The sequence below is a fragment of the Myotis nattereri genome (assembly GCF_964212035.1).
Source record: "Myotis nattereri genome assembly, chromosome: 19".
Classification (NCBI taxonomy): Eukaryota; Metazoa; Chordata; class Mammalia; order Chiroptera; family Vespertilionidae; genus Myotis; species Myotis nattereri.
Genome location: NC_138095.1, coordinates 28,683,122 through 28,701,892, shown reverse-complemented (window position 1 = coordinate 28,701,892; position 18,771 = coordinate 28,683,122). Strand labels below are relative to the sequence as shown.

Here is an 18,771-nt window from a genome sequence, read left to right as displayed (position 1 = left end):
TGGCTGGCAAGGCCCCTGCAGCCCTTGCACAGGGACCCACCGCTATGTACTAGTATTTGTCTTCAGGGCCTCCACACGCTTTTCCCAAAACACAGGGCAAGATGGTAATGGTCACAGGTTTATTGGATTCTGGACATGGTTTCTTGGCTAGGAGCCTAGCAATGGGTCTGGGCAGGTGGTGTGGGCGGGAGGGATGAGAATCTGGGGGAGAGGGGGCAGCTGGGAGCAGGGTGCTGCCCCTTTCAGCCCACTGCCCAGTTGCATGGGGCCCTTTCGTTCCCAGCTGTGAGGAGGCATGTGGGGGCAGGGCCGGGCTCTCTGTGCTGGTCCCACCTGCTTCAGGCCAGGGCAGCCTTTGCAGTGTGAGGTGAGGGAGGGGGCTCAGAGCTGGGCTAAGCCTCGGGGGTCTGTGAGCGTGGAGTCCTGCTGGGGAGGCCCGGGTCCTGCACCCCGATCGGGAGTGTCCACCATCTGCTCGGATGGGGCAGAGGTGGGACCAGGCCGTGGTGGTGGGACGGCCTGGGCCTGGCTCTGCCCCTCGTCCTGTGGTCTGCCTGGGTCTGTGGAGCAGGCACAGGGGGGCGGAGGGGCCTGGCCCAAAACAAGGGCCAGGGTCACAGGCCAGCTCCCTGGGGAGTGCTGTGGCGTACACACCTTGTCGAACTTCTTGTGGCTGTAGACTTTGTTTTTGTTCATGAATGTCAGCAAGATCCAGTCACACAGGAAGGAGCCCTGGGCAGCCAAACATGCATGAGGGCATGGCCTGACCCCCCACCACCACACGCACGCATGCCCGGACCCCAGTGCGCGCTCCTTACCACCCCGATGGAGGTCAGAGCTGTGGCCAGGTTAATGATGGTGGGAATCAGGCTGAACTTGCCTGCCTGGGGAGAGGAGGCTGCCTCAGACCCTCCGGGGTAGGTCGTGTGGAGGGGACACAGAGCTGGGCCAGCTGGTTTACCTGTCCGTGCACGATGACGTCAATGCGGATCCCGTAGGCCTTGATGAGGGTGCGGGTGGTGCTGCCGTTTATCTTGTAATACTTGGCAAACCTGGGGTGGAATGACCCGGAAGCACATCAGAATCTGAAACGGCCCTGGCTGCCTGACCCTGAGGAACTGGTGGTAGGCGTGCCTGTCGCCAGAGTAGGGCAGCACCAAGACTGCCCACCACCGGCCCCTCCCTGTTTGCACCAAAGCCGCCACACAGGTGGGTGAGGATCCAGGTGTCCCAGGGCCCAAGTACCTGAAATTGTAGCCAGAGGAGGCCGGGGTGTGCTTGGGGTCCAGTCTCCGGAAGGAGTACTTGGGGTTGCAGTTGGATGCCGGCAGGTCCAGGTCACAGTCCCAGTTGATAACGACCCCAATGACACCACCCTGCCCAGAGGTGGGCACAGAGATGGCGTCAGGGCGGGCACACGGGACCCTCCGCCCTGGGGTCCCACCCTGAGGGGGTGCACACTGGGGCACCGGGGCACTTGGTGAGCACCCATTTCTGGGCATGAGGGGAGCAGGGGCTGTGTGACCAGGAGTCAGTGATTGAGCGGGAGCCATGCACGGCCAGATGGGGCGCCGATCCTCTGTGAGCCGGGCAGGCTGGCCAGGCGCCTGGCCTCACCGTGCGGGCCAGCTCCGTGAAGTTCTCCCCCGCCCGCTCCACGATGAAGCCCAGCCTGAAGATGGGGCAGTACAGGTGGGACGCCTCGTCGAACAGGCAGTGCTTCAGGTAGCCATCCTTGCGCATCTCGATGTTGCCCCTGAGGATGCCGGGCGGAGGTGGGGGGCATCCTTGAGAGGCAGCTTCCTCCCGGTCCCCTCTCCCACCCGAGGGCTCTCCCACCCGAGGGCTCTTACTTGGAGAACTGGAACTTGGGGTAGTGGATGCTGTTCTTGATAAGGATGGTGAAGTTGGGGGCCATCTTACCAAGAAACTGGCTGAGGAGACAGACTGCGTGTTTCGTCTCCCCAGGCTCTGCAGCCGCACTGCCCCCCCCCCCCCAATGAGGAGGAAGGAATAGGGTGGACCTGGGTCCCAGGTGGGTGGGGCGCACCTGACAGAGGCCCCATCTTCCACGGGGCACCAGCCGGACACCTCGCAGGTCTTGGAGGCCCCGTGGTAATAGGGTACACAGCGCCCCGTCCGAACACCTGCGGGCACATGCGCTCAGGTGGAGAGGGTGCCCTGGCCCGCCCCCCACCGCCCCGGGTGCACACTGACCGTTCCCCAGCATGTCCAGCTCCCCGGCCACACAGTCCTCGTCCGAGTTGCAGGTGGCGTTGGTGACCCTCACACTCTGGGAGGAGAGAGCTCAGTCAGGGGCTGGACACCCCGCAATGCCCCCGCCCCGCGACAGCATCCGCCCCCGCCCTGGCCTCACCTCGGGGCAGGTGCCCTGGGCCTGGGAGGGAGTGACCTCGATCCTGGTGATGATGCTGAACACGCTGCCCCCCTGCGCTCAGAAAGAAGGGGCGTTGGCCCTTCCGGCGGGTCCCCGCCGTCGGTCCCACCCTCCGGGCGGGCGGGGCGGGGCGCACCTCGGGGGGCTTCACGTACTCCTCCACGTCCCACACTTTGTGCTCCGAGGAGGTGATGCCCTTGACCTTGGTGATGACCGAGCTCTCGGGGCCCGTCTCGCGGTCCTGGTAGCTCTTCTGCACGATGAACACGTACCTGTGGGGACACGGCCAGCTCTGGGGGCGGCGGGGCCCCGCGTCCTGCCCGCCTCCCCCTCTCGTGCTCTGGACCCTCCGCCACAGGGACCCTGCGTTCATCCCGCGCCGGCCGGACCCGGGTCCCCTCGCCCCCTCCCTGGACCCGCCCCGGGCCCGGGACCCCGCCGCGCGCACCCACCACACGAAGTAGAGCAGGATGAGCAGCTGCACCACGCGGTACACGACGCCCAGGCGCCGGTTCCTCACCACGATCACCTTGGGCGTCTCGTAGTCCCAGAAGGCGGACCAGCAGCTCCGGGCCAGGCGCCGGGCCGCGGCCGCACCCGCACCCGCCGGGGGCTTGGGCTCCGCCGCCGCCATGGCCCCGCCGCCGGGAACCGCGGCCCGAGCTGCTGTCGGGCGCCGCCACCGCGGGGGCGGGGGCGGGGCGGGGGCTCGCGGGGCGGCCTCGGGGCGTGGTCTCGCCGCCCCGCCCCGCCCGGTCCCGCCCCAAGCCGGGGTCCTCTGGGCTACGGGTGCGGGGCACGGACGACCGGACGACCGGCGCACTTGGCAGGTGTCACAGGTGGACCCAGAGCGGGGGCGTTGGGGAGGCGGCCCGGGGGCGGGCACGGGGGTTGGAGGCTGGGGCGCAGGACGAGGGCAGCACCCTCCGCGTCTCCACCGGCGTCCGCTGCGCAGTGAGCACGGAGCGCAAGGGCCATCCTTCCTCATGCAAGACGCGCCCGGCTGGTGGCTCAGTGGGTAGAGTCCGCCTGGGACTGAAGGGTCCCGGGTTCGATTGGGTCAAGGGCACAGGCCCGGGTTGCGGGCTCGATCCCCAGCAGGGGGCGTGCAGGAGGCAGCCGGTCCATGACTCTCATCATTGATGTTTCTCTCTCCCTCTCTCCTCCCTCCCTCTCTGGAATCAATACAAATATATTTAATAACAAATAAAAACACCACGCTGCCCTGGCTGGTGGCTCAGTGGTCAGAGCATCGGCCCACACCGAAGGGTCTTGGGCTTCATTCCGGTCAAGGGCACGGACCAGGGTTGCAGGTTCCATCCCCACCCCAGGAGGCAACCACCCAACCACCATCTTTTTCTCTCTCCTCCCTCCCTCCCTTCCACTCCCACTCTCTCTAAAAATCAGTGGAAGAATATCCTCTGATGAGGATTAACAACAAAAGGAGGTTCACGCCTAAAAAGCTGGGTTAAAAGTCTGAATTCCTGTGACAGAGAAACGCGCACCACGTCGTCTTTGGGGGGCGGAGCGCTGCCCTGCCGGCCGCCTGCAGGCATTTCCTCTCTTGAATACACTAGAGTTTTCTCCTTATCTTTTCTAGGAAGAAAAGCTAGAAGCTCAAGTTTGCCCAAGAATTTAATTTCTTTCATCGTCTGAGATGGATTTTCTACCTGTGTCCTTAGGGATATGGGTTGGACCACAGGAGGGCTTAAGAGCGTCCCTGACAGGGTAGCTTTGTTTATGAGGCTCCACCCACTAGGACGCCAGGAGCTCCCCAAATCCAGGGCGCAGCGTGCGCTGGATTGGTCTCCCGAGCGCACAAACTGCCCTGAGGATTAGATAAGGCGTCTGGCCGCGGCTGGTAGGGAATTTGAGAAATCGAGTGGAAACTCCTAATGCAAATTTGTAGCCACAGCTAATAATGGTTCTTTACTTAAAAAGGCATTTTATGAGCAAAACAAATAAGTTAATTGAATTCCAAAACCTTTGGTTAAAAGGAAATATGACTCTCTGGCAAGGAGAGAATAAAAAATCATTTATAAATAACAACGTAAAGTCAACCAAGTTGTCGGTAAAAGTTCAACTAGATTTCCTTTTCCAAAGAGCTTTATTGAGATACAACAGGCCGCACAGCTCAGGATGTGCAGCGTGTTGCTGCTGGTATATTCACAGCGCGCTGCCAGCATCCCCATGATCTAATTTTAGAACATTTCCTTCTCCTCACCCCTGCCGAAAAGAAACCCCAAACCAGGGCCACCCCTCCTCTCCTCACCTACAGGCTGCCCCTGTCCGGGGTGATACTGTCCACTCCTGGGGTTTCAGCTGACGGCTCAAGCACTCAGCCCAAGCTCAGGTGACTTCGTGTCTCTCTCCACGCCCCCTCCCCCCTGCCCGTCCCCCGCCCACCCCACTGGCCGATTGAGGGGGGTCGGGGCGTGAGGCTGCCTGCCTCCTGGGCTGGCCACAGAGCCTCTCAGGTCCTCCTGGGGCTCAGGCACCGGCTCTGGGGCAGCCAGCCGTGCGGGCGGGTGTTGCCACCCAAGGCTCCAGCCGTCCTGGCCTTGGACTTGCTGGTGAAAAGAGCTCGGGGTCAGTTGGCCCAGCTGCCATCCGAGGCCCACGCCCAGCGACTCTGAGTGACAGCTGCCCGTGGAGCCCGGAGGATGGTAAAACGCCCTTTCACGCCACTGAGTTTCGAGGTGCTTTGTGAGGCCCTTGCTAAACCGAACCCACCCACCCCCAGGTCTCCTCCTGGCTTCACCCCCCTTCAGTCTCCACCTCTCTCCTCTCTCCCATCTCCCCTTCCCCACTCCTTAAAATGCCCTCCATGCCCGGCCAGCCTGGCTCAATGGCTGAGCATCGACCCAGGAACCAGGAGGTCACGGTTGGATTCCCGGTCAGGGCACATGCCCGGGGTGCAGACTCCATCCCCGGTGGGGTGCGTGTGGGATTCTTTCTCTCATCGTTGATGTTTCTCTCCTTCTCCCTTCCTCTCTGAAATCAATAACAATATATTTTCTTAAAACCTACCCTCCGTCACCCCGGCCTTCCCTCCGGGCAACCCCACCACACCCCTAACGGCACCCACCACTCTCTCTGTGACCTATCTGGTGATGGGCCCACTTCCCAAAGTAGGCCTGGAGCTTCGAGGTGGCAAGAGGGTCACAGCCTGTTCCCCTGCACAGCCTGGCACAGTGCCTGGCACACAGCCAATGACAAATAAGTCAGTAGATGTTTATTATGAACACACTGTGCAGAAATAAACAAGAGAACAATGTTCCAAGAGCACAAGCACGCCGTCTACCCAGAGCTTGGCCCCGGCCCCACCCTATCAGCTGCCGAGCAGGCCACTGGGGATCCTGGTGGGGAGGGGCCACACGTTCACAGGGGCAGGTTTGGCTTCTCAGGCTGGTCCTGCATTGATGTGGTCGGCTCCCGGGGATTTGTGTGGGCCGGAGGTCTCCTGTCCAGGGGACCGGACATTGCCCCCGGTCTCTCGGGCGGATGATGAAAGACGCCCTCTCGGGTGGAAGGCGGGGGCAGGACAGAGGAAGGAGGGTTGAGAGGTGGCCCAGTGATTCTGCCACAGCTCGGCCCTGGGTGACCGCACCGTCCGACCTGGCTGGTCCCTATTCTCTGCAGCCGAGCAGGTGGACGAGACAAAAGGTAGGGCTGCTGTTGCTGGGCAAGTGTGAGCTCCGGGGCAGTTCTTCTGCAGGGGGTAGCCAGCCGAGCTCACGCCTCCACCTCACGGTCTGTTTCTCTGTGTAAGAATGCCAGCACTGAGTGCCGAGCCAGGGGTGCACCTCAGCAGCGACATGAGGCTGAGACAGCCCCCCTGTGCCCCGATGGGAGGGGTTCATGCTCAGAAAGTGGTAGCAGTGTGCCCTGACCGGTGTGCTCAGTGGTTGGAGTGTCAGCCCACATATTGAAGGGTCTCAGGTTCGATTCCCAGTCAAGGGCATGTACCTGGGTTATAGGTTCCATCCCCATTGATCCCTGACCCTGTCGGGGCATGTGTGGGAGGCAACCAATCCATATGTCTCTCTCACATTGATCTCTCTCTCTCTCTCTCTCTCTCTCTCTCTCCTTCTCCTCCTCTCTTCCTCCTTTCCACTCTCTCTATAAAAAAAAACACACCAGCCCAGCTGGTGTGGCTCAGTGGTTGCACGTCGACCTATGAACCAGGAGGTCACGGTTCGATTCCAGTCAGGGCACAGGCCCGGGTTATGGGCTCGAGCCCCAGTAGGGGGCGTGCAGGAGGCAACCGATCAATGATTCTCTCGATGTTTCTATCCCCCTCCCAGCTTTAACATTTAAAAAAAATATTAAATTTTTTTTAATCAATGGAAAAAAAATCCTCTGGTGAGGATTAACAAAACAAACAAACAAAAGCAAAACCGTGGTCGCTGTGGCTCAGAGGTCTGCACTGTCCAAGTCGGCGTCTTAGCCTTCACTTGGCAGGTTGGGAGGCTGTGGCTCACACCTGACATCGATGTTGGGCAGTAAAAGCTGGAAAGAGGTCTGACCTGAGAGATTTGTGAACAAACAGAAAAGAGGCTCCATACTTGGAAGAATGTCTCCAAACAGCCAGGGGCTGTGCATGGGTGGGGCCCCAGGAGAGGTACTTGTAACGTCTTTCTTATTGTGGGAAACATTTACCATCTTAACCACTTTTCAAAAAATGTATGTCTTTATTGATTTCAGAGAGGAAGGGAGAGGGAGGGAGAGAGAGAAACATCCATGATGAGAGAGAATCATGATCAGCTGCCTCCTGCACGCCCCGCACTGGGGATCAAGCCCACAACCTGGGCCTGTGCCCTGAACCTGGAATCAAACCGTGACCTCCTGGTTCATAGGTCAACGCTCAACCACTGAACCACACAGGCCGGGCAACAACATGCTCTTGTTTAAACCAGTGGTTCCCAAACTTATTTGGCCTACCGCCCCCTTTCCAGAAAAAATATTACTCAGCACCCCCTGGAAATTAATTTTTTTTAAATTTTAATAGCAATTAAACAGAAAGATATTTGCATTAATATTTCTACCTTTTTCGTAAAATATAGTAAGGAAAGGTGTAAATTAGAAACATTGAAGTTTGAAATTATGAAACTATTTCTTGAACTCAGAATAGAAAGGTAATACAAAAAAAGTTAAAACAAAGGCACCTGTGGCCATCACCGTCCCCCCTGGATCGCTGCAGCGCCCACCAGGGGGCGGTAGCGCCCACTTTGGGAATCACTGGTTTAAACGAACCAAGGTTCCGGTGGTCCCTGGGGAAAGGGCTGTTAAAAACCTATTTCCATTTGGCAATAAAAAGAAATTTGCAACAATGGAGGGACTCTCCATGCACACGGTTGCTCAGTGACGGGAGCCCATCCGAAAAGGCCACGACCTGCGGTTCCGACTCCAGGCAGAGCGATGGGAACGGAAGAAGGACCCGTGTTTACCGGGACGGACAGCGGAGACAGGGGGCGTTCAGGGCAGTGAGGCTAGTCTGTGTGACACTGAAATGATGACCGCGTCCTATGTTTGTCCAAACCCACAGAATGTACAACACAGAGGGACCCCAATGTCCACTATGGGCTTGGGGTGATAACAACAGGCCGATATCAGTCGGTCGGTTGTAGCAAGTAGACCATACCAATGTCAGATGTTAACAGCAAGGGAAACTGAGGCAGAAGGCCAGCAGAAGGAACCTCTCTGGACTTTGTGCACAATTTTCCTGTAAACCTAAAGCTGCTCTAGAAAAATCATGTCTATTAATTAAAAAGAAAACATTTTGTAAGAGAACGATGGTGGGGAGGAGGGGGAGGAAGTGGGTGCCTGCACAGGGTGCCTGGGGGACGCTCCTCAGACACGACATTGACAGGCGGCCGCCCGATGGCGCTCGCCGGGTGCCTGCTGCTGCCGCTGCTGCTGCTCTGGGGGCGGCCTGTGTCCTCGGTGACGGTAGAGATGGATCACCTGGTTCTGTCCCATAAGGTAAGTCCACGCCCCCCAGTCCCTGCACAGGTGAGGCCTCCACCCTCGGCCTGCTCTCGGGCTCTCTGGGGCCCCTGGCCTTTTTCCAGAGGGTGCCCGGCCCCAGTGCCCTGTGCCCGCTCCCTCGATGCCCCCCGACCCCGCGACCCTCTGGAAGGTCAGTTCCTCCTCAGTCCTCCTGCTTCTCACCCAAAGCTGGCGGCTGGTCTCGTCTGAGAGCCGCGGTCCCGGCTTTAACTCTTAGCCAGTAGATTTCTTTTTCTTTTTATTTTTTTAAAATATTTTTATTGATTTCAGAGAAAGGAAGCAAGAGGGAGAGAAAGAGAGAAGCATCAATGATGAGAGTGAGTCCCTGACCGGCTGCCCCCTGCACCCCCCCACTGGGGGTGGAGCTCACAGCCCGGGCCTGTGCCCCACGGGAATGGAAACGTGACCTCCTGGTTCCTAGGTCGTCGCTCAGCCCTGCGGCTCAGCCACTCACGAGCTTTCCCGGCTCCGTGCCTCAGTTTACCCTCTGTCCACTGGGCTCAGGATAGACACAGGCAACGGTTGCCCCCTTCTCCCCGAGTCCGCGGCCTCAGGCCAGCCCCCCTCCCTGCTCTGTGAATGTTCCAGAAACCCCGCCAGGTTCGATAAGTCTGAAGGCATGTAGGACCCGGGCGGGACCAAGGGAAGCGGAGAACAGGGGGGCTCTTTTGGGGTCTGCAACGCCCTGGGCCCCGCAGGGGATCGGGGACACCTGTGAAAAAAACCTGGAATGCCAGACCGATTGCTGCGTCACCAACAGCCTGAACCCCCAGAAGTTCTGCACGTCCCAGACCATCTTCCTGCAGTGCCTGTCCTGGCGGAAGGTGCGAGGGCTCCGTGGTGGTGGTGGGGGGGGCACCGCCTCTTGGGGGGTCTCGGTGGCCGGAAGGCCTGGCCGTTCGTCCTGCAGCCCAACGGCTACTCGTGCACCGACAAGAAGGAGTGCAAGAGCAACTGCTGCGTCACCAACAACTACAACCCCTCCAAGTTCTGCACGCCCCGCAACATCTTCTCCCAGTGCCTGCAGTGGCTCAAGGTGAGGGCGGGGCGGGGCGGGGCGGGAGGGGGCTCACCTGCCCGCTTTCTCCGAGGGCGGAGGTCCAGGGGCCTCTGTCTCGCAGCCCAACCACGACCACTGCCTGCACCACAAGGAGTGCCGCAGCCTGTGCTGCATCCGCCTGACCGAGGCCAGCCCCCCGCGCTGCGTGCCCCGCAACGGGCTCCTGGCGCACTGCCTGCCCCCGGTGAGTGCCAGTGAGTGGGCGGGGCGTCGTGCAGCCAGTGAGTGGGCGGGGCGTCGTGCAGCCAGTGAGTGGGCGGGGCGTCGTGCAGCCAGTGAGTGGGCGGGGCGTCGTGCAGCCAGTGGGGTGGGCGGGGGCTGGACAGGGTGTTGGAAGGAGGTGGTCCTGGGCAGAGGAAGGTTCCGGGTCCATCCGGGGCCCAGTGGGAACAGTGCTGAGGCGTCTGGTGAAGGACAGGGCCTGGGACCGGGAGCACCTGGGGACAGTGGACAGGGCCTGCCACCACCCTGGGCTGGAGGCTGAGCGGACCCTCCCCAGGAGCCTTCCACTGGCAGAACCTCACGTGGGGGCGGGAGGAGGTGAGGGGGGATGCGGACGGGCACAGGGGCCGAGATGAGCTGTGGGGACGAGACAGCACTGATGTGACATGTGCTGCTGGAAGGATCCACACATCTGCCTGATTATAAAGGCGTGGCTGACCCCCGTGTTCCGCACCCACATCCCGATGTGGCATCACCAGCGCCCAGGCCCCACGTGTCCACAGAAATGTGCCCAATTGTGGCCGATGAGCCATATGGTCCAAACGGTGTCCTTGTCCCAGAGGAGCCGAGCCCCTCGGCAAAGGGGGCGTGACGTCGGTGCTGGGCACCGTGCTGACTGCTGCTGTGTCCTGCAGTGACGCGCACAGGATCTGTGTGTGGTGGCCCGGACTCGCCGACTGCCCCTCAGCAGGAGCCCCCCGGCCACGTGACCGCCTTCTGGGGCCTGCAGCTCAATGACTCCACCAATAAACCACTGATGCAGCTCAAGTGGGTGTTGTCATGTCCGTGTTCTTCCGACAATAAAGGCAAAAAAGAGCCGTAGAAAATGTGGAGACGATGACAAAGCAGGGTCTGGTCAGATCTGGTGCAACAGTGACCCCCAAGCAGCCGAAGTTGTATGAACCAGAGACCAGCTGTGACCTGGCAGAGAAAGGCCACACGTCCCCCATACACCCCCCCCCCTCCCCCGGCGTTCCATAAGAGACGCTTAAGTGTCTCTTGTCTTTGCAAGTAAAAATAATCAGTTGAACCCGGGCTGGTGTGATTCAGCGGTTGAGCATCAACCTATGAACCAGGAGGTCACAGTTCAATTCCAGGTCAGGGCACATGCCCAGGTTGGGGGGTTCGATCCCCAGTGTAGGGCGTGCAGGAGGCTGCCGATACATGATTCTCTCTCATCATTGATGTTTCTCTCTCTCCCTCTCCCTTTATATAATCAATGGAGATATATTTAAAAATAAGTCGGTTATCCCAAACTGAGAAGACTGTAAACAACACTGACGGTACAGGAAACAGGAAATCAGGGTCCCACACCGCTGAAGGTTGTGAGTCCCGCCCCTGGTCCGGGTGCTCACGGGAGGCAGCACATTAACCCCTCACCTGCAAAGGAAGAATGACGACACCCGCTTGGCCCGGCGCAATCCCAAGGTCGGCCACCAGGTGGCGATGTGGGCCTGCGGGTCAGAGACCTCAGGTGCCCCCAGGTCCTCTCCGAGGGACATGGCAACACTGAGACCAAAAGACCCTCCCACGCCAGGTGCTGGCCGGGCCGAGGGACAACGCTGGACAGGCGTTGGCTGATGCCATCGGAGAAGACAGACAGAAGTCGATGTTTTATGATCGATGTAGAGTCTTCGCTTCTAAAACCCGACTTGTCCACAGAGGGGTCCCAGAGGCCAGCGCTGGCAGCCGGTGCCAGAGCTGGGGTGCTGTCCCCACCCCCGCCCCCTGCCCGCCCGGGGCCCTGGCATAGCTGAAGGGTCACCGTGCCCACAGGCGGGGCTGGTGGCCTGTGAGTAACACGGCTCTGGAGGGACATGTGTAAAGTGTGCGTGACTCGGAATTTGATAACGTCACGTATGTTAATAGACTGTTTACATTTGTTCCATCTGTTCTTTACAAACCGAAGAATCTTCTTACACTTCTGCATAATAAGGCAAAAAACCAGGTGTGAACATTAATTATTGTTTTAATATAACATCTGTAACTTCGGTTCCAAGTACCAAGGGAGGGCCAGGGCGGAGCCTGAGAGGGGGCCTCACAGTGTGTTGGACAAAATGACCGTGTTTTTCTCCATAAATAAGACGAAAAAACAAAAAAACACCAAAACCCACGAACGCTGGGGCTCTGGAAGAGGATCTGGGCTGTTAAACCACAAATCGGAACTAAAAGTTAAAAAGCAAAACTTTTTTTCCTTTTAAATGTCTAAAGAGCACAAAATTGAAAAAAATACAAATCTATTATAAACGCTTCTCACCTGTGGGGAAAAAAATGTACAAACTTGAATTTTCTTCCAAGAGCCTGATCTGGGCTCAGAAAACAGGAGGTCGCCCCGGAAGGCGCAGTGGGAACCCCGAACCCCAGGCGGCGGGGGCAGGGGCACCGCCGGGCCAGGGCCTGTGCTTAGTTCCCGGACCTGCAGGTGGAGGGGCGGCGGGCGGGCGGGCGGGGTCCGCTCCAGGCGGCACCCGCAGCTACCGCGCCTCCACCTCCGGTGGGTTTCTCGACGGAGAGAAGTCGGGCGCCTCGCCGGGAGCCCCGAGAGGCGTAGTCCTGCTCCTGGGGGGCCCGGGGGACGTGGGGGCCCCGCCCGCGGCCACTAGCGGGGGCGGCGCGCCGAGGGCAGCGGTGGCCGGCGGGGTCCGCGCCAGGAGTCCGTTGTGCAGCGCGGGCCCGAGGCGCGGGTAGTGCAGGGCGCCCAGGTGCGGGGAGGCGCCCAGGTGCGCGGGGGCGGGCAGGTGCGGGGAGGCGCCCAGGTGCGCGGCCCGCAGGCGCTCGGGGCTGTAGTCGTGGGGCTCGCGGTCGCGGTAGAGGCGCTCGGCGGGCTCGAGGGCGGCGGGGCCCGGGGCGGGGCCAGCCGGCGGGGCGCGGCGGGGCAGCTCCAGGCCGCGGTAGGTGTCGCGCGGCGGCTCCCACGCGAAGCCCAGGCGCACGCGGTGCAGGCCTGGGGGCTCGGGGGTTACGCCGTCCTCCCCGCGCTCCTCCTTGACCTTCACGTCGCCCTCGGGCGGCTTCCCGGGGCATAGGAGGCCGGCCGGGCGCAGGCGGTCGCTGGGGGCCACCTTGCCGCAGGGGGACTGCGGGCGCGCGGCCGCGGGGGCCTCCCTGGCCGGGGAGCGGCTCTCCTTTACCCGCGGTTCGGCCGGACGCCGAAGCAGGAGGTCCCTGGAGTGACAGACACCCCTCAGTGGCAGGGCAGACAGACTTCTCCCCCAAAGCGAGCTGCCCGCCACCACCCCCACCTCGGCCCAGTGCCTGCCGCCCCGACCGACCCAGTGGTGAGAAGACCCATAGGAGGTTCTGGGGAACGTGGGGAGGGGGCCTGGGCGGAGGGGCCTGCGGGAGCCCTTCTCTCCCGCCCACAACCCCTGCAGGACCCTGGGGTTCCTCTGCTGCTCCTCCCACCCCAGCCAGGGGCCCCTCGGGTTCCTCCCAGCCCTGGTGGCTCAGCACCTGGGTGAGGTGGCAGCTCCCCGGTCCCCCGAGCCAGGGCTGCCCTGCCCCGCGACCCCGGCTCCCCCAGAAGCCCCCTCCCTGCTGCCTCCTCCTCTGGAAAGATGCCCCCACGGCTCCTGCCAGATCCCACGAGGGGTCCTCCCTGCTCTGAGGGTCCAGCTTCAGCCCCTGGGGGAGGGAGGTCTCCAGGGGCCCACTCACCGCTCCCGAGCCTCCCGGCCCTTGTCCGGCTCTCGGTCGTGGTTGGTCAGGGCTGAGACCCGCTCCGTGTCCACAGGCTTGGGCCAGGGGGGCGGCGTGGGGAAGGACGGGGGGGCCCGGTGCAGCCGGCTCCAGGCCTCCTGGGGGCTGGGCAGGCCGTGCAGTGCGGAGCCCTCCTTGGGGGCAAAGAGGCTGCTGCCTGCAGCTGGGGGTTGGGGGGACGTGAGGCCAGGGGACTGCCCCCCACGCAGGGCTGCCGGACCCCAGCTGTGTCGCCAGGGGTTAAGGACAGTGAGGGGGTGCAGCCCAGGCCCCGTGGGGAAGCCCCCAGAGGGGGGGGAGGACACGCGTGTGGGCAGGTCACTCACTCAGTGTGTGGCTGCCCAGGCCTCCGAAGGCGGCGCTGCCCAGGCTCCCCAGGCCCCCAAAGGTGCTTGGTCTGCTGAAAGGGTCTGCGGGGCAGCGGGCAGGGCTCAGGGGCCTGGTGGCTCCTGCCCGGCGCCCTCCCCTGTGGCCCTGGGACCTGGCAGGGGCCGGCTGTGCAGTGGGAGAGGCCCTGGTTCTAGGGTCACCTCCCACCCCCGAGGGTTCCCGAGGCCACCCCATCACACTGACTTGGGCGCACCTACCTGCCAGGTGACCTGTGGGCAGGAAGCTGCCGGGATGGGCTGAGGGGCCGAAATGGCTGGCGGCGGGATGGGCAGCACCTGGGGGCAGGTTGGAGCTGGCAGCACCTGTCGGCTCGTTCCTGGGCGGGGCTCCAGGTTTCTCTAGGAACCCCCACCCCCCTCGAAGGGGCCCGGCAGGAGGGCCCCAGGGGCACAGGAGGGGGTGCTCCTGGGACAGAGGCCGGGCCTTCGTGGGCTGCTCCCAGCGCCCGTGATGGAGACCCCGACAGAAGCTAATGGACAACCCTGGCCACCCAGCGGGTTTGGTCGTGGGCCCCGAGTTACGGCTGCGAAAGGCCCTGCCGTGTGCCCCGGCCGCCCCTGAACTGAACCTCGAGGCCGCCGGGCGGGGTGCATGCCCTTCACTCTAGGGGGTTTCTGTGAAGACGGTGATGGGGGTCCCCCAGCTCCATCTTTGGGCCCAACCATGGAACAGCGGTGTCTCACCCCCCGGGCCCTCGGCTACAGTTACACGTGCTTCTGAGTGACTCACAAGCCAAAGAAATCGACCCAGAAGCAAGAACCAGCCGCCCATGGCTGATGGGAACGGTGTCGGGTGGGGCTGCGGCTGGGGAGGGGGGCAGGGAGGCAGCGCCGGGAAAGGAGGCCCCTGAGGAAGGGTCGTGGGGGACTCAGGACGAGACAGCCCGCCTGACCCCGGCCCAGGGCAATGCCCGACCAGCAGGGGGCACCCGGAGGGCCCGGCTGGGGGAAGCGGCTGAAGAGCAGGACCCGCCGGGGGGGCAGGCAGCTCAGGCTCCAAGCACAGAGGCCACGGCTGGGCCCACGGAACATGGCCTGGGGGTGCCAGCGAACAGGCTGCAGCCACCACGGACCGGGCCCCTGGTCTGCAGGATCAGACACCAGGGAGGCCACTGCTCAGCTGGGTCTGGAGGCCAGCAGAGTGTTGCAAAGTGGCCGACCTGGTGACCCCTGCACCCCAGCCCCAGCCAGGTGACCAGGCTGGCCTCACAGACCCACTCACGTGTAAGGGGACAGCAGGCGGCAGTGAGGGGAAGGAGAACGGGGAAGGGAGGGAACCTGGAGGTGCCATCGAGGCAGCGGGAGGAGGAGCTGTGGCCAAGGCCTGTGCTCACACACGCCCGTGGGGGCTCTGGGGCCGGAGGCCTCCCCTTTCTCTCAGAGGAAGGGCTGCTGTGCAAACCCTGTGCCTGAGCTGAACCCCCCTCGAGCCTGCAGTGTGGTCTGTGCCCCCAGAAGCCTGGGCGCTGGGTCCCGGAGCTGCCTCGGAGGCGCACCCACAGGTGGTGCCCGTTTGGTGCTGGGAGAACAGGCTCATCCGCTGCCGCCTCGCCCGGCCCACCCGCAGGCCTGCCCTTGGTGAAGTCGGCTGTCGCTTCACTGTGACGTCTCAGCCGTGGGGGGAACATGGGGTCCCGGGGCAGTTTCTACCTCCAATGAGAAGCCAAAACCCTCCCTGGAAGGGAGGCGTGCTGGGGAGGGCGTCAGAGACAAGCCCCGGAGGGAGGGGGGCGGGCGCAGGTCCCTCTGGGGCGCGACGGCTGGGGGAGCAACAGGTGCCCCCCGGCACCAGCCCCAGGCGGCCTTACCTGAGCTGGAGAAGAGGGGCGGGGCCCGGTCATGTGGGTAGTGGACTCCGGGGAGCAGGCCCGGGGCGGGGGGCCTGCTGAGCACGTCCAGCTTGGTGCCCACCTCCAGCTTGTGGGGGTCCAGCTGCATCTGCGGGGACAGAGGTGTCCAGGGCGCTGCCCGGCCCCGCCCCGCTCAGGGAACCTAGCTCGGCGCCCCCCAGGGCAGGGAGCTGCGCCCGAGCTGGGCCTCAGAGGAGCCTCCCCTGCATTTCAGTCTCCGTCTTCTCTGTTTGTCGCTGAAGCTCAGGTGCCCGCCAGGGAGAGGATGGGGCACAGGGTCGAAGGCTGCGGGGGACCACCCCACCCACAGGGTCTGCTCCTTCCAACCCCAGGCCTGGGTCACCTGGGTGACATGGTGGCCCCACCCACACGGTCCTGTCCCCTCCCAGCTCCGCCCAGACCCCCGGTGAGGGAGGCAGCAAACCCGAGGTCGAGGGTCACAGGGTCGAAGGTCGGCAGGCAGCTCACCTTCAGCCTCTGCTGGTGGCGGTAGGTCTGCCACGCGATCTGCACATGCACCGCGCACCATTTCCCCGGCTTCTGCGGAGGCGGTGAGCGCTCAGTGGGCCTCCTCACCCCATCACCCCCGGGTCCTGGGGTCACAGGGCACCCAGGGCCTCCCAACAGGTACCCAGATCCCCCCGGCCAGGGGCCCGCCCCTCGCCCAGGAGACGGCCCACACCTGCCCTCGCTCACCCTGACTGCTGTCCGGTACGGCTCGGACACCTGTGGCTGACAGAAGAGCAAGTGTTAGGTGGGGCCCGGCCGCAGCCCAGCCCGGGGGAGGGTGGGGAGCTGCCCAGGGAGGGAGGGACCGCTGGGCGGCTGCCACCTACCCCGGGGCCCTTCGGCAGCAGGGTGTGGACAGCGCTGGTCCGGCCCGTTACCTCGATTGGGTTTGAAGTCTGAGGGGAGAGGACAGGATGAGAGGCTGTGGAGGCCCAGGCCCGACAGCACCCATTCCTGAGTCGCCCTGCGTGCCGCCCCCTGGGGGGCCTGGCTCCGCCCCCTGCATCCTGGGCTCAGGGGGAGGAAAGGGCTCTTAATAGTGAGGTGCCAGGGCTGGGCCGCAGGGAAGGGGAGCAGAGGGAGCCCAGTCCCTGGTCAGGCCTCAGGTGCCTCCTGCCCCCATGACCGCACCCTGCACTGCTCCCCCAACCCTGAGCACTGCTGTTAAGCTGCTGCCCAGACTGGGGCCCCACTGAGGGTTCGGGGTTCTGCCTTGAGGCTGAGTCCCCAGGGGAGGTGTGTGTGTCTGGTGCCCTCCACACGCTGTCACCCCTACCCCTGGGGACACCCCGGGCCTCCCCGCCTCCCAGGAACAGCCAGTACCTTGGGCTGAAAAGCGCCCTGCAGGGACCCGAAGGGGCCTGGGTGTGGGAGCAGGGAGGGCAGTCCCGGGATGGCGGGCGGGAAGGACGGGAAAAACTGCAAGAGAGGAAGTGGGACATCCAGGTTCCAGCTGAGCACTCAGGTCCTGGGGGGACGCCGGCCCCGCCCTCTGGGCCCCCACTCTCCTGTTTAGAAGCACAATCGCCCCCCACCCCGCAGCCCCAGCCTGGCCCGGCACCCAGCGGGCCACACGGGGGCCAGAGGCAGGGCCACTCACGTTGGAATGTCGCAGGTAGGGGCTGTCCAGCGTGGGCGTGTACTTGTCCAACTAGAGGGGAGAGAGGGAAGGGTGAGCCGGCCCTGCACACGGACGCCCCCCAGGGGCCTGTACCCACCACCCCAGCAGGCCCTGAGGGGGCCTAGGTAGCCATCCAGCCTCCGGGGCTGGGCTGCAGCCAGCTGACCAGGGTTCCCCAAAGCACACTCGCCACCAGGCCTTCTGCTGTGGCAGCCGAGACGGGAGGAGGTGCTGCACGTGGGGGCACAGACCCCAGGGGGCTGGCCCAGCTGGGGCAGAGCCGGGGGGGGTGCGGGGGGCTGAGTGGCCCCCCCCGACACAAAGCAGCCGGATCAGGGGGCCAGGCCTGTGGCCTGGGGAACACGAAGGGCCGCAGCCCTGCTGTCCTGCCGCAAACTGAGACGTCCAGGGCCCTGTGTGAGGACCGCTGGCCCAAGACCACGTCCCAGGTGTGTGCACATGGGGTGCCTGCCCAAGCCCAGGACGGGGGACTAGAGCAAGGCCAGGAGGGGACAGAGGCCAGACGGACAGAGCGGGCGGTGCCAGCCTGCGTGCAGGTGAGAGTGTGCCTGCCGGTCCCGCCAGCTGGGCCTACGCACCGGCAGGGGTGCGGCGGGCAGCAGGGCCGGCGTCGGGGGCAGCCCCGCGGGGAAGGGGGCGAATGTGTGTTGGTGCTGGTGTGTGTGCTGGTGTGTGTGTTGGTGCTGGTGGAATTCCGCCCTCAGCAGAGCCGCCGGGCCCAGGGGGGCGCCAGGCCGCTCAGCGCTCTGGACCAGAAAACGCGCGTTCAGCTCTTGCCTGAGCAGCTCGCGATCTACAAGAGAAAAAGAGAGAGAGACAGAGGCGCGTCGGCCGCGGGCTCGGGCGGGGCGAGGCGGATAGTCACCTGGCACTCCCGGGTTCGGCAGGCCAAGCCGTGGTGGCCGCTCGCTAGGTGCGGGCCCCAGGGTGGAGGTAAGAGAGGGGCCTGTGACCAAGTACCAATCAGAATCCCCGCATGAGGCTGGCAATACATGATTGGCGGGCTGAATGAGATCAACAGGCTGGCATCTAAAGGCAAGAGAGAAGACCGTGAGCCGGACCACGGCCGCGGAGCCTGCCCGCTGGGCCACCCAGCCCTGTCCTGGCCCAGCCGGTCTGGCTGACTCTGATGTTGAGAAGACTGGACAGGAGACCGTGGAGAAACATGAGGGACCTACCCCGACCCCGAGGGCACCTGCCAGAACCAAGCAGGGAGGGCCACTGTTCATCTCAGACCCTCGGCCGCACCCGGAGAACCTCGCCCCCATAGGGATGGAGCAGGAAGAGGCCAGCAGGCTCTGGGCAGCCTCCAGGCCCCGTCCCAGCTGCCTGGCCAGCCCAGCAGGGGCTCCAGATGGAGCAGGCCTGTGTCTGCATGCAGCCCACCTGTGCACAGAGGCCTGGCAGTGGGACCCCAGGGAAGGCACCTTCTGGGCCACGGGCGTTTGGGGCTCTGTGGTCAGGTGGCTCTGGGCCTGGCGCAGGGAGAG

General features: G+C 63.4%; 3 protein-coding genes across 8 annotated transcripts in view; 1 reads left to right on the top strand and 2 right to left on the bottom strand.

The window, feature by feature from the left end:
* Positions 1 to 104: 104 nt before the first annotated feature.
* P2RX2 (purinergic receptor P2X 2) lies at positions 105 to 3,032 on the bottom strand (the record flags this gene model as incomplete). 5 transcript variants are annotated; one of them, XM_081114056.1, is made up of 12 exons in its annotated part: positions 107 to 471; positions 655 to 732; positions 819 to 884; positions 962 to 1,052; positions 1,246 to 1,376; positions 1,618 to 1,756; positions 1,854 to 1,934; positions 2,051 to 2,147; positions 2,218 to 2,293; positions 2,378 to 2,449; positions 2,535 to 2,670; positions 2,851 to 3,032. In XM_081114056.1, the coding sequence occupies 12 exons, from the start codon at positions 3,030 to 3,032 to the stop codon at positions 382 to 384; spliced, it is 1,239 nt and encodes a 412-aa protein (XP_080970182.1). In that variant the 3' UTR covers positions 107 to 381. The 5 variants fall into 5 exon arrangements, with proteins under 5 accessions (XP_080970180.1, XP_080970184.1, XP_080970182.1 ...); XM_081114054.1 differs by having other exon boundaries at positions 105 to 732; XM_081114057.1 differs by lacking the exon at positions 819 to 884.
* Positions 3,033 to 5,819: 2,787 nt separating this feature from the next.
* Positions 5,820 to 10,458, top strand: LRCOL1 (leucine rich colipase like 1). Its single transcript, XM_081113430.1, has 6 exons — positions 5,820 to 6,064; positions 8,271 to 8,383; positions 9,109 to 9,234; positions 9,321 to 9,446; positions 9,532 to 9,654; positions 10,328 to 10,458. The coding sequence occupies exons 2-6, from the start codon at positions 8,282 to 8,284 to the stop codon at positions 10,328 to 10,330; spliced, it is 480 nt and encodes a 159-aa protein (XP_080969556.1). The 5' UTR covers positions 5,820 to 6,064; positions 8,271 to 8,281; the 3' UTR covers positions 10,331 to 10,458.
* Positions 10,459 to 11,646: 1,188 nt separating this feature from the next.
* LOC308535177 (fibrosin-1-like protein) overlaps positions 11,647 to 18,771 on the bottom strand; it is a 33,451-nt gene continuing 26,326 nt past the window's right edge. The window contains exons 9-19 of one of the 2 annotated variants that reach the window (XM_081113953.1): positions 18,147 to 18,310; positions 17,240 to 17,290; positions 16,963 to 17,058; positions 16,467 to 16,535; positions 16,327 to 16,362; positions 16,099 to 16,170; positions 15,589 to 15,718; positions 13,979 to 14,056; positions 13,718 to 13,801; positions 13,350 to 13,554; positions 11,647 to 12,857 (exon numbers count right to left, since the gene is read on the bottom strand). In XM_081113953.1, coding sequence (XP_080970079.1) covers positions 12,167 to 12,857; positions 13,350 to 13,554; positions 13,718 to 13,801; positions 13,979 to 14,056; positions 15,589 to 15,718; positions 16,099 to 16,170; positions 16,327 to 16,362; positions 16,467 to 16,535; positions 16,963 to 17,058; positions 17,240 to 17,290; positions 18,147 to 18,310 — 1,676 coding nt within the window. In that variant the 3' untranslated portion in view covers positions 11,647 to 12,166. Of the gene's footprint in view, positions 12,858 to 13,349; positions 13,555 to 13,717; positions 13,802 to 13,978; positions 14,057 to 15,588; positions 15,719 to 16,098; positions 16,171 to 16,326; positions 16,363 to 16,466; positions 16,536 to 16,962; positions 17,059 to 17,239; positions 17,291 to 17,859; positions 18,075 to 18,146; positions 18,311 to 18,771 lie in introns of both variants that reach the window. The other variant, XM_081113952.1, reaches the window with a different exon arrangement.